Source organism: Pseudorasbora parva, chromosome 24 (assembly GCF_024679245.1).
Source record: "Pseudorasbora parva isolate DD20220531a chromosome 24, ASM2467924v1, whole genome shotgun sequence".
NCBI classification, from domain to species: domain Eukaryota; kingdom Metazoa; phylum Chordata; class Actinopteri; order Cypriniformes; family Gobionidae; genus Pseudorasbora; species Pseudorasbora parva.
This window is the reverse complement of record NC_090195.1, coordinates 13,718,137-13,737,988: the sequence shown is the minus strand read 5'-3', so window position 1 is coordinate 13,737,988 and position 19,852 is coordinate 13,718,137. Positions and strand designations below refer to the sequence as shown.

Below are 19,852 nucleotides of genomic sequence, written 5' to 3'. Positions count from 1 at the left end.
ATATTTCCATCATAATGGATTATTGTTATGACTTTTCTAAGGAATTCTCTGTAATGTGGTTCATACATTTCTCATGACACTGTGACTACATAAATGTGCTTACCCATGGGTTTTCCTGATCCCTCAGGGATAACAGCTGAAGAATCCATCAAAGATGGGACTTTGTCTTGTAATGATACAGACAGCAAAGAATTGGGCACTGTAACATCTGGACCAGCAACCTGAAAAAAGAAAATACATACATAATATTATATCAATGCCTTAACTGAATCAAATAAGTTAAACAATACAAATAAATAATAGATTTATAAATAATAGATGTATTCAAATGTAAAGCTTGAAAACACATGGAGATACCGACTTTCAAAAGATCCTTTTCAAATCTGCTGTTGTGTGATTTTGTAAGACAAGAATTTTCCGGTTCATAATGTATTTGCTAGGCTGGGAAATGCTTATTCAAGTTATTTCTTGCCAACACTGTCAGAGTATGATCTAGATAGTAAGGCTGACAGCTTCAATATTTTTTATTTTTTTGGATATAACAGAAATAAATGAATGCTGCACATACTGTCATAAGTAACTTCTCCACACAGTCTGGAGCCACGCTATGGAGGTGGGTGAGATGCAGCTGCAAGTGAATCTTGTTGCTGAGGACATCCTGACACAAGGGGCAGCTGATGACTGGCTGCATGGAATGCTGAGACATGATGTGCAGCTGTAAACGGTTTGCATCCTTGTTACTGTAATTACAGTATGGGCACTGCTGCACCTGAAAAGACAAAGTTTATTATAGCATTGCCATATATTACAGCACTTCTTCGAATGACTACATACGAGTGATGCTGCAAAATGATGCCTTAAAAACAAAAAAAACTAATGTCTATAAAATGAAATGTCCTCTAATTCACTGAAGTTTTCATTTCACGTAGCTTAATTAAAAAAACGAATCAAGTAAGTAAGTCAGTAAATTAACAAACATGAATGTCTGGAATTTCTAATCAGAAGTTTATAAAGGATGTTGACATGAACCATTTCAGAGTATGTCTGGTTCTCATTAAATGAAGTACGTCCTAACTTCTCACTACCTGTTTTAATGTTGTCCTTTCAAAAATGGTTCAGCAAGTCCTGTACCACTCAGACAGGGTTATGCTTTTTTATATATTTTGTCTAGTGAATGAATATAATCTAATCAGGAATTCAATTTATACACAAAAATGGAGTAACAGAGCAGAGTAACTTACCTGCTCATTGGACAGCGTCTTCTCTTCAGCTGATTTAGCCCTCTTGGTTGGAGTGTCATTTTCTTTCTCCTGCTGAAGCGACCGCTTCCCTGCTGTAGCACTCCCCAGGGTTTCTTTAGCCAGTGTATTAATTCCTATGAATAAACAGATAGGATATATTCTGTCACAAGCTTATTCTGGACTCCTGATGCTAAAAATCTCCTGACAGAGTTACAATGACCCTTACTTTAATAAGATGCCATGTTTGGGTAATATAAGCTTATTGTTAGGAATGTAGATCTGATAAAAGGTTATTGGGCGACTCACATTATGCGAGACTCAGATTATTTTATTAATAAGAAGAAAAAAATTCAAAAAGCATTCAAATTGAATTACACCACAGACAAATTGTGTATTGATTTTGAGCAAGAATACTAGAGGATCCAGGAAAAATCTATATTCACAAAAGCAACCGAATGAAGATATTCACAAATAAATAGAGGTTCGAATTCATTGTTATTGCATTGCAAGTCAGGGTACCATTATGCAGTTCATTTGGGGGATATAGACAGCCAAATCCAAGCATCCCCCTGAATATCCATGCCTCACATTCTGTATTAGAGGGGGTTGCCATGTTATTTCCATTTTAGCTGAGCTCAATTCAGCAAATCAGCCCCCAGTTGTATTTAGAGTATGCTGCGCAGAGTGATAAATCTTTCATTACCCCTGTATCCTCAGATACAGACAGTGTCCCAGCCTCCTCAGTCAATGCAATTTATCCTCTCGCTGCATATGCAGTGAACAAAGAAAGGCCTGCTCGCTGTTCTTCACTCTAATCTGGTCACTCTAGGCTAAATGTGTGTATTACTTTTATGAATCAAAGCTTAGCAAAGCAGTTATCGAAAATGGATGGTAAAAAAGGGAAAGTATTTTTTTCTGCTCTGTATTTATTTAAGTATATTTCAATATCTGCTGCGTGTTCATCCATTTTAATTCTTGGCGTTACAAGGCATTCTGCTTATTTTATTGTGGTCTTACATATCAGGAGCCTGACATATTAGCCTGCCAAAGAAAGTGACACAAGAGGGGAGAAAAACCACAAGGGCGCAATACAAATTTCCAAGAGTATCAAGAGTATGTTCTACAGTCTCAAATAGCTAGGTAATCTTTTTTTCTCTCTCCTGGCCTTGATATCCCTGCTGCACTGGGGTGGGGGGAAGAGATGTCACATGCATTTCATGACAAACAGAAAACCTCATTTGCGAGGCTCCCCAATCTCATTGCTGTAACGCATCATCTGACCTTTTTTCTCCCCCTTCTGTTTATTACGGGGATTTCTAATTTTAACTTTCAATTTTCACCATCTTCCAGTCAATCTGCAACTAAATTATTTCCCGGGTGAGGAGGTGACTCCTGGACAACTGGGTGCAAATACATTTCACAATGCAATGAGGCCCCTTCCATTGATTGCCATCATACTGAATGTAAATGTATGGTCTGAGGGCTAATCTGCTTTACATGAGGATACAGCTATATGATTTATTTTCTTAATCAACACTCTGCTTTCATAAACATTTAAAGTGCATTGCAGATGGACACACTAGGCTGTCAGAAATGAAACGGAGAGAAAAGGAAAGAAATAGCAAGATTGCAGCATTTAATACATGTCCATTTCTGTTGTGCATAAGGCTTTGCTGAACTGTCATCTAAATGACCAGAACCAGGCATATATTTTATACATATACATACATATAAAATGATTTAATAACTACACAGTTAGTCTTTATGTTCATGTAAAAATGTGTCAGGACTCAGTGGGTAGGCTCTTTGTGTAGTCTGTACCTCTGTACCTCACACTAAATGAGAATGCCCTTTTTCTTTGTCTAAAGACACACACACACACACACACACACACACACACACACACACACACACACACACACACACACACACACACACACACACACACACACACACACACACACACACAGTGCAATGAAGCAATAGAGAAAATAATTGTGACACCACAGCCCCCCTTCACATCCGAATGACAAATGTCTTTGAGAAGCAGGACCTAGCTTGATTAGATAAATCAAACTGTGATTTATGATAGTCAAGCTGTTTGCATTACACGGACCACAGCCGTAGACAGGACACCCATCTTTATTTACAACTGTCAATGGAATTTTTTTAAATCATGTAACCTACGCAAGGCTTCTTTAAACATCTCTGTTTGAAGAAGAGAAACAACCAAAAGAAGAAAAAACAGATATCTCGCTAATGTGATCTATCAGGTCTTCCTCGCTGAGTGAAAAGTCCTGCTAATTTTCAGCATTTAATTTTGAATCTCATAACACCATCTAACATGAATACAATTTTACATGAACAAAAACTGGAGTAGAACGCTGAAATCTATGCAAAATAGTATGGTGCGTTTGTGTGACGAGCTATTTTATTTCAACATTTATTTCCCCTGCAAACGCCAATTACACAGGTATTGCTTCATAAAGGCATCATAAATTTACTATTCAATTTACTGGACTTCAATCCAGCCAGTCTGGCTGAGGTGACAGGGCAATAAATAAAGCAGGACCCTGGGACGCTCGGAGAACTTTAGTGATTTACAAGGACAAGGGGTTAAGGTTACGCATTAGTGTGACCTACAGTTCGGCAGATAACATTTGAATACCACACTCTAAATTCTCAGCTTGCACAGTGCAGCCCTGCTTTCTCTTTGCTCATGCAAAAAAAGAAAAAGAAAAACACGCATCCGAGTCCATCAGCTTTACCATCGCACTTCAGACGAGGCGTAAACCGACGGATGTCATATTTGGCAAATCCTACAGGACTCTCTGAATTGATTAAGTCAGCAACAGAAATCATAGCTGTAGGGCTTCAATGAAATATGCAAATACTTTTAATTTATTTTAATCTAATATCTAGGAAGACAGAAATTAAATAAATGCTCATTTCAGAGCTGGAAACATGCAAATGCTAATGGTAAATATGCAGAATTTGATCTGTCTTGCATTTTATTTAATTCAGCTGCATTATTTAAAATTTCATAAGCAGCTGATCTGAAAACAATATTTAATCTCCCTGCTAATTTACAGCAGGTATGCAGAAAATGTTCTTAGCAATAATGACAGCTAATTTTCATCTTTGCTTGTGTTTGCTGAATTATCCCTTTACCCTAAAGCCAACACATTGACATGCTTCCATGCTACATCTAAACAGAGCACAAAGTAATCTGGAGTTGATCCAGATTAAGACATTTGCATGGAAAATGCAATTTGGATTATAATTAATCCACAGTGACACTAGATTAAAATGAAAAAGTAAATGGTCTGTTTTGAGAGATGCTGCCTATGAAGATGAACATTGTGAATATCTCTATGTGTAATCTTTAATATGCAGGAGCCTGGTGTTTTATATTCCAACCCACATTAGGGATTTATTCCTTTAGACAAAAAAAAAAAACATTTAACATATGGGTTCAACAGAGCAACCCCTAAAACCCATTCTGACTGCACCTCAAAATAATGGATTAAAGAAAAAATCTAAACAGATATTTTCTCATTTTAATTTAAATATACAGCAGCCTTAAAAAAAAGAAAAGAAATTGTCGCAATTCAAAAGTTTGCAAGCATATTCACATTAATGTTTAAGAACGCTAGTTTAAAATGGGACCTGCATTTCAACCGCAGTGTTAAATGACGCCGCATGTAATAGGTCATGTAAATGCATTGAGTACGAACTGCCTCAGACAAGCCTGTCATGGCTATATGGATAAAAGATAAACGACTGGCTAAACTAATAGGCTCTGTCCTGTTTCAGCATTTCCTCTGCTCCATTGAACCCAACATTATGTAGCTAGGTATGGTGTGCATGAAAAGACGCCTAATGTAATATTCATTTCGACCATATATTTCCATCTCATACATAAAAAAAGCACATATGAATTCTTATTTGGCAAATCAAATATAACAAGAGCCTTAGGTAGTGATGCCAGATGCTAGCTCCAGGGGATGTTTCATGATCTCAACACAACACTGTTTTGTAAAGATTGTTGCCTTTGCTAATGTGCTACCAGTCAGATGTGTACGCAGATCTGCAGTTCGAGGACAATGAGCTCTAATAAGGTGGTGGTTTGCTTGAATTATATAAAAAAAGGGTTACAGAACTATACACTTGAGCACTATCTAATCCTATGCTTATACAAAATTAATATGTCATCAGAGGAATCGCAAGAACAGCAAAGATTAATGAAAGGCGCTTAAAAATTACAAGCGTACAAACTGATTTGATTAAAAAAAATAATCTTGTGGTCACTGTGGAATATTCTTTGCCTTTATCCACATCACTGCCATCAGATGGCTATGATTAAAATGGGTCAGCGGGAGGCTACTGATAGCATTCACATGCAACCCACACATGCAGCTGTTATTAGCAAGAAAAGCCCCGTTGGAAGAGAACTGTTAGCAAAACAGGTAGGAGCAATGTGTGTTAGTGACTAAGTGACACTGAAGAGAGGATACTAGGGGGGAAAAAGACCAAAACTAAAGGTCTTACTGGAGTCCTTCTCCGTTGTCTTGCCTTCTATGGCGTCCCTCTTGCTCAAGTCTTTGTCCTCGGCCGCGGCCAATGAGGAGGCTCGTGGGGATTCCTCGCTGTCTTCACCTGGTTCTTCTACAATTGAACACAGGAAGGGCACTTGGTTACCCACTAGAGGTTACGGTGACTGCTTTTGAATCGTATCTGAACACACCAAACACTGCCGTGTGTGTGTGTGTGTGTGTGTGTGTGTGTGTGTGTGTGTGTGTGTGTGTGTGTGTGTGTGTGTGTGTACATGCACAACAAATACCACAAGACACTGGTCCATCTAGTTTCATTAAGCCCAGGACACTGAAATATGAATGTTCTTCACACACCTCTCCAGATTGTTAGCACTGGGCAGATTACATGGAAATTTTTCTGTAGGCTCAACTACCCCCGCCTCCCCCCCTCGTGTTTAATAATTCTGTGTATCTTTGCAGAACTGCCAGTGGATTAATCTGTTTATGCTGTTAGGTGATAGGTCGAGGCCGTGCGCCTCTAATCCCTGAAAGGCCTACTGTTCCCTTTCATCCAGAGAGCATTTGTCTCTCACTGCGCTGATGTCACATTTTAATGAATTTTTAGCAGGCTGAGTAATGCCAGATAACCACTCCTGTCTTTCCCCCTCCACCCCATGCAGCTTCCATCACACGGCACACGACGGGGGAAGAAAGAGAGAGAGAGAGAGACAGAAAGCGAGAGCGAGGGGGAGAAATAAACATATTTTGGAAGACCCCGCGAGAAATGAAATAAATTAGGACAACATGAGGCAGGAAAATGGCGTTCAAAGTGCTGCGCTCATCCATTTTATAAAACCTTAATAACCATATAAATTGACCACGGGGAGGCAAAAAGGTCATTGGTATATTTGCATACAATCACTCAAGTCATTGTTTGGTAAGCAGAGGGGCCCGACTGCAGATACATGATATAATTAACCCTTTAAAACTCCCCACACGGTGCTGGCACCGACGTTTTAAGTGCAATACATTAAGTGGAAATTATATACAGCATGAAATTTTCATGGCAGATGCTGGGAGTGATTGAAAGGAAAAATTGTGCTGCACTCTAGTCCTGATGTTTTATTAATAATATTCTGACAACAGGATGAAATATCTCCTGTCACTGCTGGCAGCCGGCTGCAAAAATTGCTATTTTGGCGCACATGCGGTGACGGTGTGCTCTAATACGTCCTGCAACAAAGGCACTCTGTGTGTGTGTGTGTGCGCACACCATGTGTGTGTATGTAAGACAGCTGGGGGGTATCTTTAGATGTACATGCCGCATTTCTACAAAAATAAATGACATAAATTGCAGCGTTTGTGCTTAAGGAAACAAAAAGCTGTGGTGTATTTTCCATTAAGATACAGATTACATTTTTTCATTTAAAATAGTACTAACAATTTTTTTATAATAATCATAATTATAACTAATAATATAATCAATTATAAATATATCTCCCATATAAATGTCTAAGCCAGTTATAGGCTTCAATGACATATAACAATATATTGATTTCTAAAGACTAGTCAATTTTCAATTTTTGTCTGCCACAATAACGCAAAGTCTTAAATTTAAATGTTAAGCTACACTTCAATGGTATAAATTTCATTGCATACTATGTGTACATTATATACACCTTGTGTCTTGCTCTCTATGCCTCACTTCCTCTGTCATGGAGGCATCTGAGGTAGGACTGGGGGAGAGTGTTAAGGGGAAAGGCCGGGTGGCAAAGGGGCTCTGGACGGAGGTAGTGTTGAGCTTAAGCCAGTGTCAAGACAGAGGGCTAATCAGAGAGAGAGAGAGAGAGAGAGAGAGAGAGAGAGAGAGAGAGAGAGAGAGAGAGAGAGAGAGAGAGAGAGAGAGAGAGAGAGAGAGAGAGAGAGAGAGAGAGAGAGAGAGCTGCCTCAATAGGCAGATGGGGGTAAGGACCAGCTGGATGTCTGTGATCATGACCAGATTTCAGGTCGGTTAATAAAAGAGACACAAACACACACACACACGCGCACACGCTCATACACAAACACCCCAGCACAATGTCACACCCTAAGGGTACAGGGGCCAGGCTGTGGCACCTCCCCCTTCACTCGCCCCCTCTCCTCAACGTCCTCAGCGTGAGGCGCTCTCTTGAGTCGGCTAGATTTACTGACCCAGTCCCCCTAGCTGGGAAATGAAGTGTCAAAGTGCTAGTGAGCGTCTCTACCTCGAGGGGGCATCAAATTTTTAAGGCGATCGTGGAATGCATTAATAAAACATGGAGTGTCACGAAAAAGAAAAGGGCAAATTACGAAGGTAGTAACAGAAGGAATAAAAGAAGAAAAGGATGGGTTGCTATCATCTGGGTCTCATCAGACAGCATTTTTTTTTTCTCTTTCCTTCCACTGTCCTTCTCTCTCTCCCTCCCGCTCTCTCTCTCTCCCTCGTCTTTTAGCGGGGTGTTCTGCAGTTTTTCTGGTATGCATTTCAAGAGCGAGAGAAACTCCCAGACATGCTTTCCTATACATCATAGCGGTGTCTGCCCCGCGCCTGACCCTGGCAACAGTTTGAGTAATCTGAATGCTTTACAGAGGCAGCGTGTCAGCAGCATTGGAGGGGTGCAAGGGGGGTTCGGCAGACTCTCTGCCCATCAAACTTAATCGCAAACAGCAGAGCCATAGACAACTTTTACTGCCCCCGCCATCCCTTTCAAGCAAAACCCGCAAACACATCAACCACACATCATCGACGGTTCTCTGTTCGGCAGTCTCCCGTGAGACCTGCTCTGATGTGGGCTGATCGGCACGCTGGAGGGAGACTGGGGTCAAGAAGGCGTCGCAATTAAAGCAATGCTGTGTTTTTTGCCTCATCAAAATGCGCCAGTTCCCCTTGCACAACGACCATACCTATAAAAAAAAAATAGTGGCGGCATCCATGGAAATGTATAAATATGATGACAGTTTCTTTTCATTAAAGCACCAGGCCTGTCCGGTATAGAGAAAGCATAATGACAGACACGGAGGGCAGGCTTCTCACTCTCTCTCCTCTTGGGGGCTATAACACCTCAGTGCGGTCATTATCCGGCCAGTAAAAGAGACACCTACCGTACACAGCCGTGGATACCCCCAAAAATGACTCATTAAAATGTGTCCCCCACCTCCACCTTAGACTCACGGTTTATTTGTGGTATAACAAAGAACTTATTGAAGCTAGGCTATCCTAAATTGTATCATTGTTTAAAATGCAATATTTAAAATAAATTACAACCAGACTGCATTTTTGCAAACAATGAAAATCAGTGCAAGGTTTGTATACATTACATACAAATTAAACTATAATAATAATTGTATAATAATAATAATGATTATATTATGATATATGATTTTATTGGACTTATATATGATTATTAATACATTGTTCATTTAGCAATAATACAATTAATGACAAATTAATAATAACAATAGCTCTTCGTATCAGTCATTTTTAATTTAATTAAAAAAATACTATATTATATTATTATAATCAATAATAAAAAATTGCATGATTGTCATTTCTTATCATTTTACTGATCTCAGCATTAGTGAAAATGCAATGTGGTTGTAATTATGATTTCTGGACTGTCTGGTCTTGTTGAGGTGTAAGGAACACTAATTTCCCAGCACACCACAGGTTGGCTCTGAGCTGCCCAAGGTTTTCATGATGTCACATTCTTTCCCCCCATGGTTTTCATTTGAGCCGCTCCATTTTAAAGGAATCTTTGAAACTCGAAACCCTGTACTACTTTGTTAAGGGCCAGTTGTAATACTTTCAGGATAATAAGCTTTACTGACTTGTTGATCCACCGTCCCCCGCTACCCAAATCTTTTTTTTTTTGCTCCCTTCTTTTTCCAAATTTCAGTGTATTTAACAAGCATTTAGATCTTAACCAGATGCTGTTAATGTACCATGTCTAAAATACTAAACATCCACGTGGAGAGCGGGCCCATTTCCCTTCACGGCACTGCTGCTGCTGCTGTTGGGAGACACAAAAAAGCTGCTCTTTCTCTAAAGCAAGCACACTTCTACTGCAGTACACCTTATGCATCAGCAATCAGAAAACGTCTTTTGTTGCTGTCAGTTACTTTCATCCAAGGAAGTTTTCCTATGCTACCAGCTCTTCTGTGAGGCATGATGCACTTCAAACCATTAATCACCTCCATCAAATGAATAAACATGATGAAGATTAAAGCTTCTGCTTTTACTGCACCAACACAAATTCCCCCTTCATTTCTGCAGACTTCTGTTTCTGCGCTCACCCGCATAAGGGATATTAATGGTTCCAAATAACTAGCATTAAATCTTGTATCTTCAAAGGTTTCCAGAGATAAACCCCAAACACCTGCATCGTACACAAAAAGGCTTTTTGTGTCCGTGCCATTCGGATCACCTGAGGCATCCGGAGAAAGGAGGCACTGCAGCCAGACTTACTTTAGTATTTGAAAATAATATAAAAAGATTCCTCCTTGTTTGGTTCTCCCCCCTCCCTCCTCGCTCCTTTCTCCCTCTCCTTTTTATTATACTCCATCCAATATTTATTCAAGACATGATTATAAACATCTGCCCGGGTAGCCGTTTCATCTACACAGGAGCCAAAAGGGCTGGAAATTTCACACACGGCCGCCAACATGACCTCGGCTCAGACGGAGCATGGCGTTTTTTTTTTCCTCCCGCACACCACACGGCTTCCTGTCGGTGACGTCTGAAAAGCACTGGGGGCCAGGGTTAATGGCCTTTCCAATCTCTGTGATAAGAATTCATTTTGTTCTATTACCAGCAGTTATCAGAGGAGGCTGCAGCATCACTTCAGCAGGAGGTTCAATCAATGAGAGAACCTAATGAAGTAACCAGCTCTAGATCTATTTTCTTGCTCAACTCTATCAGACAAATAAGACCTATCTGTCACCCCTGTGCAGGTCTGCACTGGAAACCCAGAAAGCCTCAGCCAAACCTCCGACCGCATAGAGAGGAGACACAGACGGCTGAAAAGGTGGTCTGGAGAGCATGCGGATTTTTCAAATATACACAGAGAGCTGCATCATCTTTCAAAAAAGAAAACGTTGACTGGAAAGTACCAAAACTGAATACAATAACAAATTTTGCTAGCACGTTGTTATGATCGATCAAAACACTGACCCTATGTGCAGGTTACAGTGGCCATGTTAACATTCGCCGAATTGTTATTCGGACCGAAACGAAGACCTCAGTGGCCACATCTAATTAGACAAAATCTCTGTCAAATTTCTGAATGGAAACGGGGCTGACAATAGCTGTGAAGCTCGATCTGTGGCGATGGCTAGGAAATGGCATCCGGCGAGGAAAATGAACGAGTCCGTGCGCTCCCTTCCAACTCTATAAAAACATGCAAAAAATGTCCATTTCATTACTTGCTAAACAATGTCATATGGGCTGCACTGCCCCCTAATAGACCCTGACAAAGGAGTACCAGCAGACATATGCTTTAAATAAATAAGATTACCCTGATAGACAGAGGCCTCTGACAATGTTCCCTGTTCTCTCTCTCTCTCCCTATTTTTTCCCCCCTTCCAGCGCCTGTCGTTCTTGCCTTCATTTGTCTGATACAGAGAAAATCAGAAGTACAGCAGATGCCCTGCTTTCGGGGGCCAATATGTCTCTTTAATGGGCTTGAACCTATAATGAAAGGACAGGAGGGCATTCAAACATGAAGTTTTTCATGTGTTCTTGCATTAGAGAGATCTTTTGTTTGATTTTACAGTGACCTAATACAATTAAAACACCATAAACATACTTTGTAATTAAGGACACGCTGTCTCTGTGCCAGGAAAGACAATGAAATTGCTATGGGCCTTTAGGAAGTGTCAATGACAGTTTCACAACATACTAATTGTGGCTTATTGATTCAATTGGAACAAAGTTGTTTTTAAAATAAAGAAGCAATGGGCAAATTATGTTGGGATGGGATGGTCCGTGTACAATTCAAGTCAAAAGAGCGTGATCAATATTTAAATGACTCTCTGCATTGATTTAAAATTAACTTTCAATTAAGACATCTGTTGGACTTTTAACTACAACACTTAGCCATTGAGGAGGAAATAAGGGAACATTTATTGATACTCTTAAACAGCAGTGGCCATTCCGCCATCGATTCGGTCATTTGCGCTGGCATTGGTATGCAGGAGGTTCTAACTCTTTCCTCCCAGGCACCACGGTAACAGCCCCTGGCCCTGGCCTTAGCCGAGGACTTAAATAAATATATAAAGCCCAGACCCATCTCGCCGGACAGACAGAGGAGATTAACCTTTATCCGGAGCTAAGTCAAAGGCATGTTATCTGCGGAACTGTTTGGAGCTGTAATTACAAGGGCTCCATGTTTGTAGCCGATCGAATAGAACTCCTCGTGCTGTGTCGGCAGTCCGGAGGGGGAGAGACTTTCTAGCCGGCCTAATCAGGTAACAGACACCTTTTGTTTTGGGAGCTCATTGATGGATGAAATCTTTATCTGTAATATTGATCAGCCGGGACTCTAAACTGTCTATCTTGGCTACTGGAAGCTCTAACAAGATTGCCAACTGGAGTATATCAGTTAACATTTAATCAATGACAGTTTAAGACACAGATGCTTTAAAAAGGCTGTGTGTTTTCCTCCTGCTCTGAACGATTAGGGGAGGGATTGCTCAGAATTTATCATCCACATTCGAAGATCAAGGCCTGCGTCCTTGAATGTCGGAATGTCAAAAAGGTAAAGGATATATGAATAATGAAAAGAAACAAAATGTTGAAAACGGCACCACCATCCATTTCTATTATGCAAACACACCTGTACACCAACCATCCGATTTCGTTGCCATACATCAAACAATGGGGTGGCTAACCACAACCCGCACCATCTTAGTAAATGTATAATTTTTGCCACCCTTGCAAAATATAGCGATGTTAGGTGCAATGAGGTGTCAGCAAGCCGAGCATGCAATCCATTAGAATTCCTGTTTGGCTTGTCTGCTGTTTGCGCAGTTCACTCCCCAATCCCTCCCTTCCAGATTCTTCCATTTTCCTTCTTCTACAGACTCCGGCCCAATTAGGATCTGAGCTCGTCACAATGGCTACGCCGGCTGTCACTCATGCTCGGACATCACCGCCCCTGGCCTATGCAATCATTAGCTATTCGTTTGCTTGCCTTGGCTGTCCCTTAAAAGGAAAATGCGAGTGGGCTAATTATGTAAAACATTGGTGTCTAAAAAAGTATTTTCGTCTATTGCCTCCTAGTTTTCCTTGGAAAATTACAAGCAAGCACGTAATGCTTATACAGTGTACAAAGCAGAAATATATTGAAATTTGACACCAAAGTGTGAATGTTTATAGTTCTAATAATCCATGTGATCAAAGCCCATAACCTTCTGTGATATTAGCGAAAGGCACCGTTGCATTGTGGTTACCTCTGATTTGCATCTGACAAGGTGCTTTCGAGTGACAAATAGAGGGATGTCCTTCCTGGGCCACAGATCAAAGGCACTTCAGTGTGAATGTGGCACCAGAGATCTTTGCTTCCCTCCATGTCGAGTCAGGAAACACAATCATCAGGCACATATTATGACAGCGGCAATTACACCGAGGTGCATGACACTATTATTGCCATTTGCCGGAGAGTGATTATGCTAATGGAGAGATGTATAGCAGGTGGCACGCATGCTGGCAGCTGCCAGCCAGAGACGTGCACACACACGTGGAGCCCTCCCTTTACACACGCTCTCGCCCGTCTTTCTAACAGTATGAACAATGCCTTACAACCAGTCAGTCCCAAGATATGTAATTAGGCCTCACTTTGATTTAACACTTCCTTATCACATCAAAGGCACAGGAATTAGTAGTGAAGGAGAGGGAGAATGAGACAAAAAGAGAGAAAGAACAAGGGAGAATGAAGGAAATTATGGACGTCTGTTTCCACCTCAAAGAAAATGAAAAAAAAAAACAGGTAATTGTGAGATAAGTTTAAAATAAGAATTAATAAAGTCAAAAAAGTTGCAATTATGAGGGAAAAGTCACAATTGTGAAATATTAGGACACAGTGAGATTTAACGTTACATTGAGATAATACATACAAATTGTGAGATAAGACAGATTAAAAAATATAAAGTTTAATTGTCACAATTGTGATATACAAAGTCACATATTGTGAGATAGAAAGTCCCATTGTGAGACATTAAGCCATATTGTTTTTACTCTGAGGTGGAAAAAGATCTGCTTAGATGTTAACAGAAAGCCTTGCATGTCCAAATGCAGGTATACATCACAGTTTGTTGTTTGTTTTCTCTTTTTCTCTTCAATCTCGCAAGCTACTTCAGTAGTTGCACTCTATATTGTATATTTAGATACAAAAGTGCATGTAAGGTTGTTAAAGTGTGTGTGTGTTTTGCAGGCTTTAGCATAACCGTGAGCTGTGGCTCTAGTAGCCCTGTGTGTTTCTAATTCCTTCAGCCGGGTTATTGAAACGGAATCCCCCAGCTCTGCCGGCACACTCTGGCGAAGGGGGAAGCCCTCTCCTCATCCCTGCATGGATCCTGCCTCTACATGAAAGCCCCGGAGATCCCCGCCAACAAAAATCAATGTATGGATGTTCAGAGCAGTTTTCAAGGTTTTGTAAGACAAATCTTCGGAGCATGAGCTGGTTTAGTGCTATCGAGCCGAGCTTCGATCAGCCTGCCCCGGTGAATAATATGAGAGGGCCTTGCTCACTTTACCAGCCTGTGAAATGAAGACAGGGTGCCAGCCACTTCCCTTAAAGGAATGTAACCTGAGTAACTCCCCCTCCACAAATAACCTCCCTTAATCTAATGTCAGATACCACCTCCCTAAAGCCGATCCTAGATCAGGCTGCGGCGAGGCACGGGAGTTATCGCTTGCTCGGGGCTGCATCCTCACAGAGCCCTTTGTATCTAGTGCACATTCTTCTCCTAATTAGAAGAGATGGGTGATTATACCTTTAAAAGGAGGCTACTGTTTGCAATTGTCATTTGAGGCAGGAAGTCGTCGTCACATGGCTTGCTTGACGAGCAAATAAATTAGATTAATAATGAGCACCCATACAACATTTTATAACCTGGGGTAAAAGAGAGAAAAAAACATGTTTAAGCAAAATTACATGGACATGCAGTAATTAAAATAATACAACATGACATACTTCATAAGGGCTTCTTTTAGCAGCTTTGTTGACATGGCTACAGGGTAGACGGCACTGCATATGTTTGTCTTTTCTTCTAATTTTTAAAGGTAATTAATCTGCCATTGCTTTTGAGGCAATTAACCAAACATCAGTTTCTATCAGTGAGTCTTTAAATTTTGCTCTCAAATGACTATATAGTGTGTGCACTACCCTAGAATAGGTTGTACTATAATATTGTGAACTGGGAAGCTGGACAAACCCTCTACTACAATGGAGAAAACTACTAATGATTTTCACTTTTTTTACATTTTCAAATTGCTAATACATTTCAAATAATTAAAGAAACAGCAATTAACACATTTAATGAATCCTGAAATTTTGCAGTAAAAAAAGACTTGATATCCACTAGTTTTAATGGCTGTTATGAAGTATTTTTTTTATTGACCGTCACATATAACCAAAAAAGGCAAACTGGTTTGAGATCTGTCTGTGTGTGTTTGGTATTAGAGTAAAGGATGGCATTGCTAGTCGACAGGTTTCAATTTCACATCCTCGATTATCTCACCCCCAATTCCATGCATGCCTAAATCTAAAAAATCTCATCCAGTGACTCCAAACAAACTCCCTTCCTCTCCAAACGCCTCTACACACACACATACACACAATTCCCAAGGAGCACCATCTCTCCAAGCTTAAATAGCAGAAAATTGCTCTGCTTTTCCGTGGTCTACCTCCTCATTCCTATCAGCCCAAGTGGGAACAAAAGGCTCGGATTCACTGGCGTGTGAGACCTGCTGATGGGCCAGGAGATGGGTTGCAGTTTGGTGCCGTTGATGCCCTGCTGACGGACAAGCAGGCTGATGGAAGACGAGGATTTGCTAGCCTACCAGGTCGCCATTTTGTCCCCAACAAACGAATCAAAGATACCACGCTCGCACCCGCTGAGGCTATTAGGCTCGAAATATCATGCGAGGCAGGAAACAAAGCTTGATTTCATTATGGAAAACAGAACAATGGCTATAAATGTCTTGGTGGAATATATCTGGGTTTAAGCCCAGGCCAAAGACAAGACCGCTAATATGAAAGGAACTGCTCCAGTGACAGCAAAAGGGCCTTGTGTAAATTTACAGTGATGGCAGAGAAAGAACAGGCCTGTCTTAGCCTCTTATTCTTCCAATCTCCCTCCCATTTTTTGCAGGAGAGTTATTATAGGATGATAAAAGCAACAACAATGTTGTGACATGAAACCGTTAGCATTAGGGTGGAAGAATGGAAGATGAAAGAATGTTCTTGGGAATTGATGATTGCTCACAAGGCCCTGATTTCAGCCTTTAATCTCATAGCACACTCAAATTTCCCTCTGTACGCTGCTGGTTTTGGCAGCAGAGAGGAGGCGGGGAGGAGGGGGGGCAAATAAGTGAGGCTAGAGAGAAATTAGAGGTGTACTATAGTATATAGTAATGGTACATTCGGCTGTAATACACACTAGGTGGTAGTATACACCCGGCTGTAAAATACATTCAGTTGTACCACAAGTATACAATGCAATATATATTAAAATTTTATTCATAGTTAATGTTAGGGATGCACAATATATCAGTAAATGTTTAGTAGCATTGGTAGATATTGGATATTTAATTGTGCATGCAAATTTCCCATATTTTAGATGTAGGTTTCCTTAATTTTAATCATATTTTTGTTAAAAGGTTTCATACTGTAAATTATAACATGTTAGGGTGGGGTTGGCCTAAATTCTTAATTTGTATAGATTTTGATACATATTTAGACACAATATCAATACATTTGAATATTGGCTATTTATCAGTTATCGATCATGACATTAAAACATTTACAATTACATTAATTGTAATATTGATGCATCACACACACACACACATATATATATATATATATATATATATATATATATATATATATATATATATATATATATATATATATATATATATATATACTCATACGCATCATATATATATATATATATATATATATATATATATATATATATATATATACTCCTATCATGCACGTTGATGATACCCAGCCAATTTTCGTCTTTCTATAATGGATAATCGTAAAGTGGAGCGTTCTTGTGTGTGCTTTGTAAACAATGCACTCTGTTTTTATAAATTGGGGCCATTTTATTAAGCATGAATTCCTCCGATGCCCAAGTTATTCATAACATGGCCTGGGCTGATGAAGATTGGCCTGTTAAGAACCTCCAGAAGCAATTAAAGTGACAAGAAGGCAAGGCCCTGATGTGTACATTTACTATGACGAGCGCTCTCCAAAGTGAATGCCCTTATTAAGAGCCACTGTTCACCTCTACAGCCTGCCACGATGAGACAGAGAGAGAGAGGGGGAGAGAGAAGAACAACATGTCAGAGGGAAACGCCTGGAGAAATACCTATTCCTGGAGTGAGGGCGATTTGGTAATGAACCTTTCAATTCACTCCTGGGGTAATACATTCTGACTAGTGCATTAATTACTCGATAACATCCCATCAAAATGCAAATGCAGCACTTGACCCACAAGAGTGTCTCATTGGCTCTGCACTCGGTGGAGTTTCTGCACAAATCGTCTGTTTTCCTTTATCAAACAGAGTGGCGGTGTCGTATTGGGGAACGTAGGGTTGCTCGCTTCTAGCCATGTGTGTGTTCGGTCACACGGACCTGACGACCCCCCCGTCCCCTCACAGTCAGACAGGACCGTGGCCGCATGCTGACACTCTTAATTGCAGCACTTGAAGACACTGTGCCGCTCAGATGGAATATTTCCCCTCTGCCTGGCCATGATCTGACAAGCCTGAGACAACGCTTTAATGGCTTTTCCAGAAGGGTGGGGCCAGAGGAGAGGAGGAAGAAAGAAACATGGAGGAAATGAGAAAGATGGTCAGAATCTTTCAAAGAGCTCATGGGGAAATAAATATTGAGTTTTGTGTCTTTAAAGAGATTTAAGATTAAAGGGAAAGGTTTAATTTGGCAATTTTCAGGATCTATATTATAATGTGATGTGCTATTAAAAAGATTCACATCATTTTTATGATTAAGAATACATACACTGTAAAGTGATTTACTATTATTTTTAATCAGGCACTAAATAGAGTACCTATAAACAAAACGCTGCAGCCACTGGGAGGCTTTTTTGAGTAAGGGGGATAGGATTTTGCAATCCACCAAGTGAGTAGCAACTTGCAAATCATGTTTGCTTTTTTAAAAACTAATACAAGAAATGATTCAATATGTGCAGCACAAACTTCCTATTTCAACAGGAAATACCTTAATACAGAAATGAAAACTGCAGTCGTCATGCAATTTCATGGGGCCTTTGGGCAGTTTGCTTCTCGAACATGGCCAGGGGGTCCAAGAGATGTCTTTCTATCAACAGGGTTGGATTACAAGCTTCAGCTGTTAGATGATCCTTTCACACAGGAATGTCAGACAGTCTCATGCCACATCAATCCATTAATTTTCTCATCTCTCCATCTTTCTCAACCCGATCACCTGACTCCTTGTTCATTCAAAATTATGACTAATTAAGCAATAAGCGAATCATTTCTGGGAAGAATGGTTAGATTCTGAGAGCGAAGCTGAAGCTGTAAGCAGTGGCGGTGGAGAGGAAGCCCTGATGAAGTGACTGTATTGTGTCGATCTCTAGAGCAGGTCATGGGAAAGTGAGCTGACAGAGGCATGAGGTGTATTATAGCGGAGAGAATCAGTGTGAACGGTATGTGGCATTATCAGAAATACAAGCATGTGACAATGAGAGAGAGAAAGAGATGAAAATGACCTTCTGTGGCACGGATCCTTCATGCATACCAAAGGTTTGGAGGTGTCTGCACTGTCCTGTGTCGCATACATACTGGGATCTGGATCTTATTATCAGTTTGTTCCTTTTTGGTCGCCCCTGAATGATGAATTATTCAGAACGATTTAATTGGTTTGTGAGAAGGTATCCGCAGAAAAAGATATTCCTTAGCAGCAGCTAATGAAAGAATCCCCACGTTTTCCTGCCGTTTTAACCCCTATACTTGCACACAAAGAAGGTGGTTGAGCCCTAGAGGGGATGCTTGTTTCAGGTATCCTTGGTTGTAATTGTGAGGGCTGAAGAGCTATAAATGAGCTTGAAATCATCAGGGTTTTGAGTCCATGTATTATGCAAATGCCACAGAAGCACTCCAGCACACCTAGACACAGTCAATGAACAATCAACAGGCCTTCGCCCCAATGACAGCACTTAATGCTACCTATTGTTGAGTCTCCAAAGTGAACGTGCGACATTAAATTCCCATCAGGAATAAAAGTAAACTTCACCACTGATACGTTCGCTGACAGGCGCGTGCATAAAGTTTATGCACCGTAAAACATAATGGCGAACACGCACACGCTTCTACACACCTGCCCTGGATGCCCCCCTCCACACAAACAAATTAAATGAAAATCCGGCATGACCGCCGAGTGGAGCACTCTACTTAAAGGGATCCCATGGTGTTGAGACTTGTATGGCTTAATATAACATAAATGATGTCTCTTACTGAATTATGTGGTAGAAAACCCATGAAAGATCTACGTTATTTAAAAAATCGATTTTATATTTGGACCATGGGCGGCGCCATTTTGTTTGCGTTCTAGGTTGATGACGTAGAGTGGTTGAACTCCTCAATCAGCTGGCGTTACCCGTTGCTATTTTTACCACAACGCAACTCGAAAATTGTTTCAGAGTTAAACAAAACAAATGAATTGCTTTGTAATTGTACTTAAAACACACTCAAACATACATGTGCACACAAACTCACCTACACAAGTCACAAACAGATCGGCGGGCGCGCACACACACACCTGACTGCTCTGTCTCAATCGCATG

At 40.5% G+C, this 19,852-nt stretch overlaps 1 protein-coding gene across 1 annotated transcript in view; it reads right to left on the bottom strand.

The window, feature by feature from the left end:
• The window catches only part of zfhx4 (zinc finger homeobox 4), a 72,843-nt gene that overhangs the window by 9,980 nt on the left and 43,011 nt on the right, over nucleotides 1-19,852 (bottom strand). The window contains 4 exon segments of the mRNA XM_067434880.1: nucleotides 104-221; nucleotides 569-769; nucleotides 1,242-1,375; nucleotides 5,793-5,909. Of these exon segments, the coding sequence (XP_067290981.1) occupies nucleotides 104-221; nucleotides 569-769; nucleotides 1,242-1,375; nucleotides 5,793-5,909 (570 nt within the window).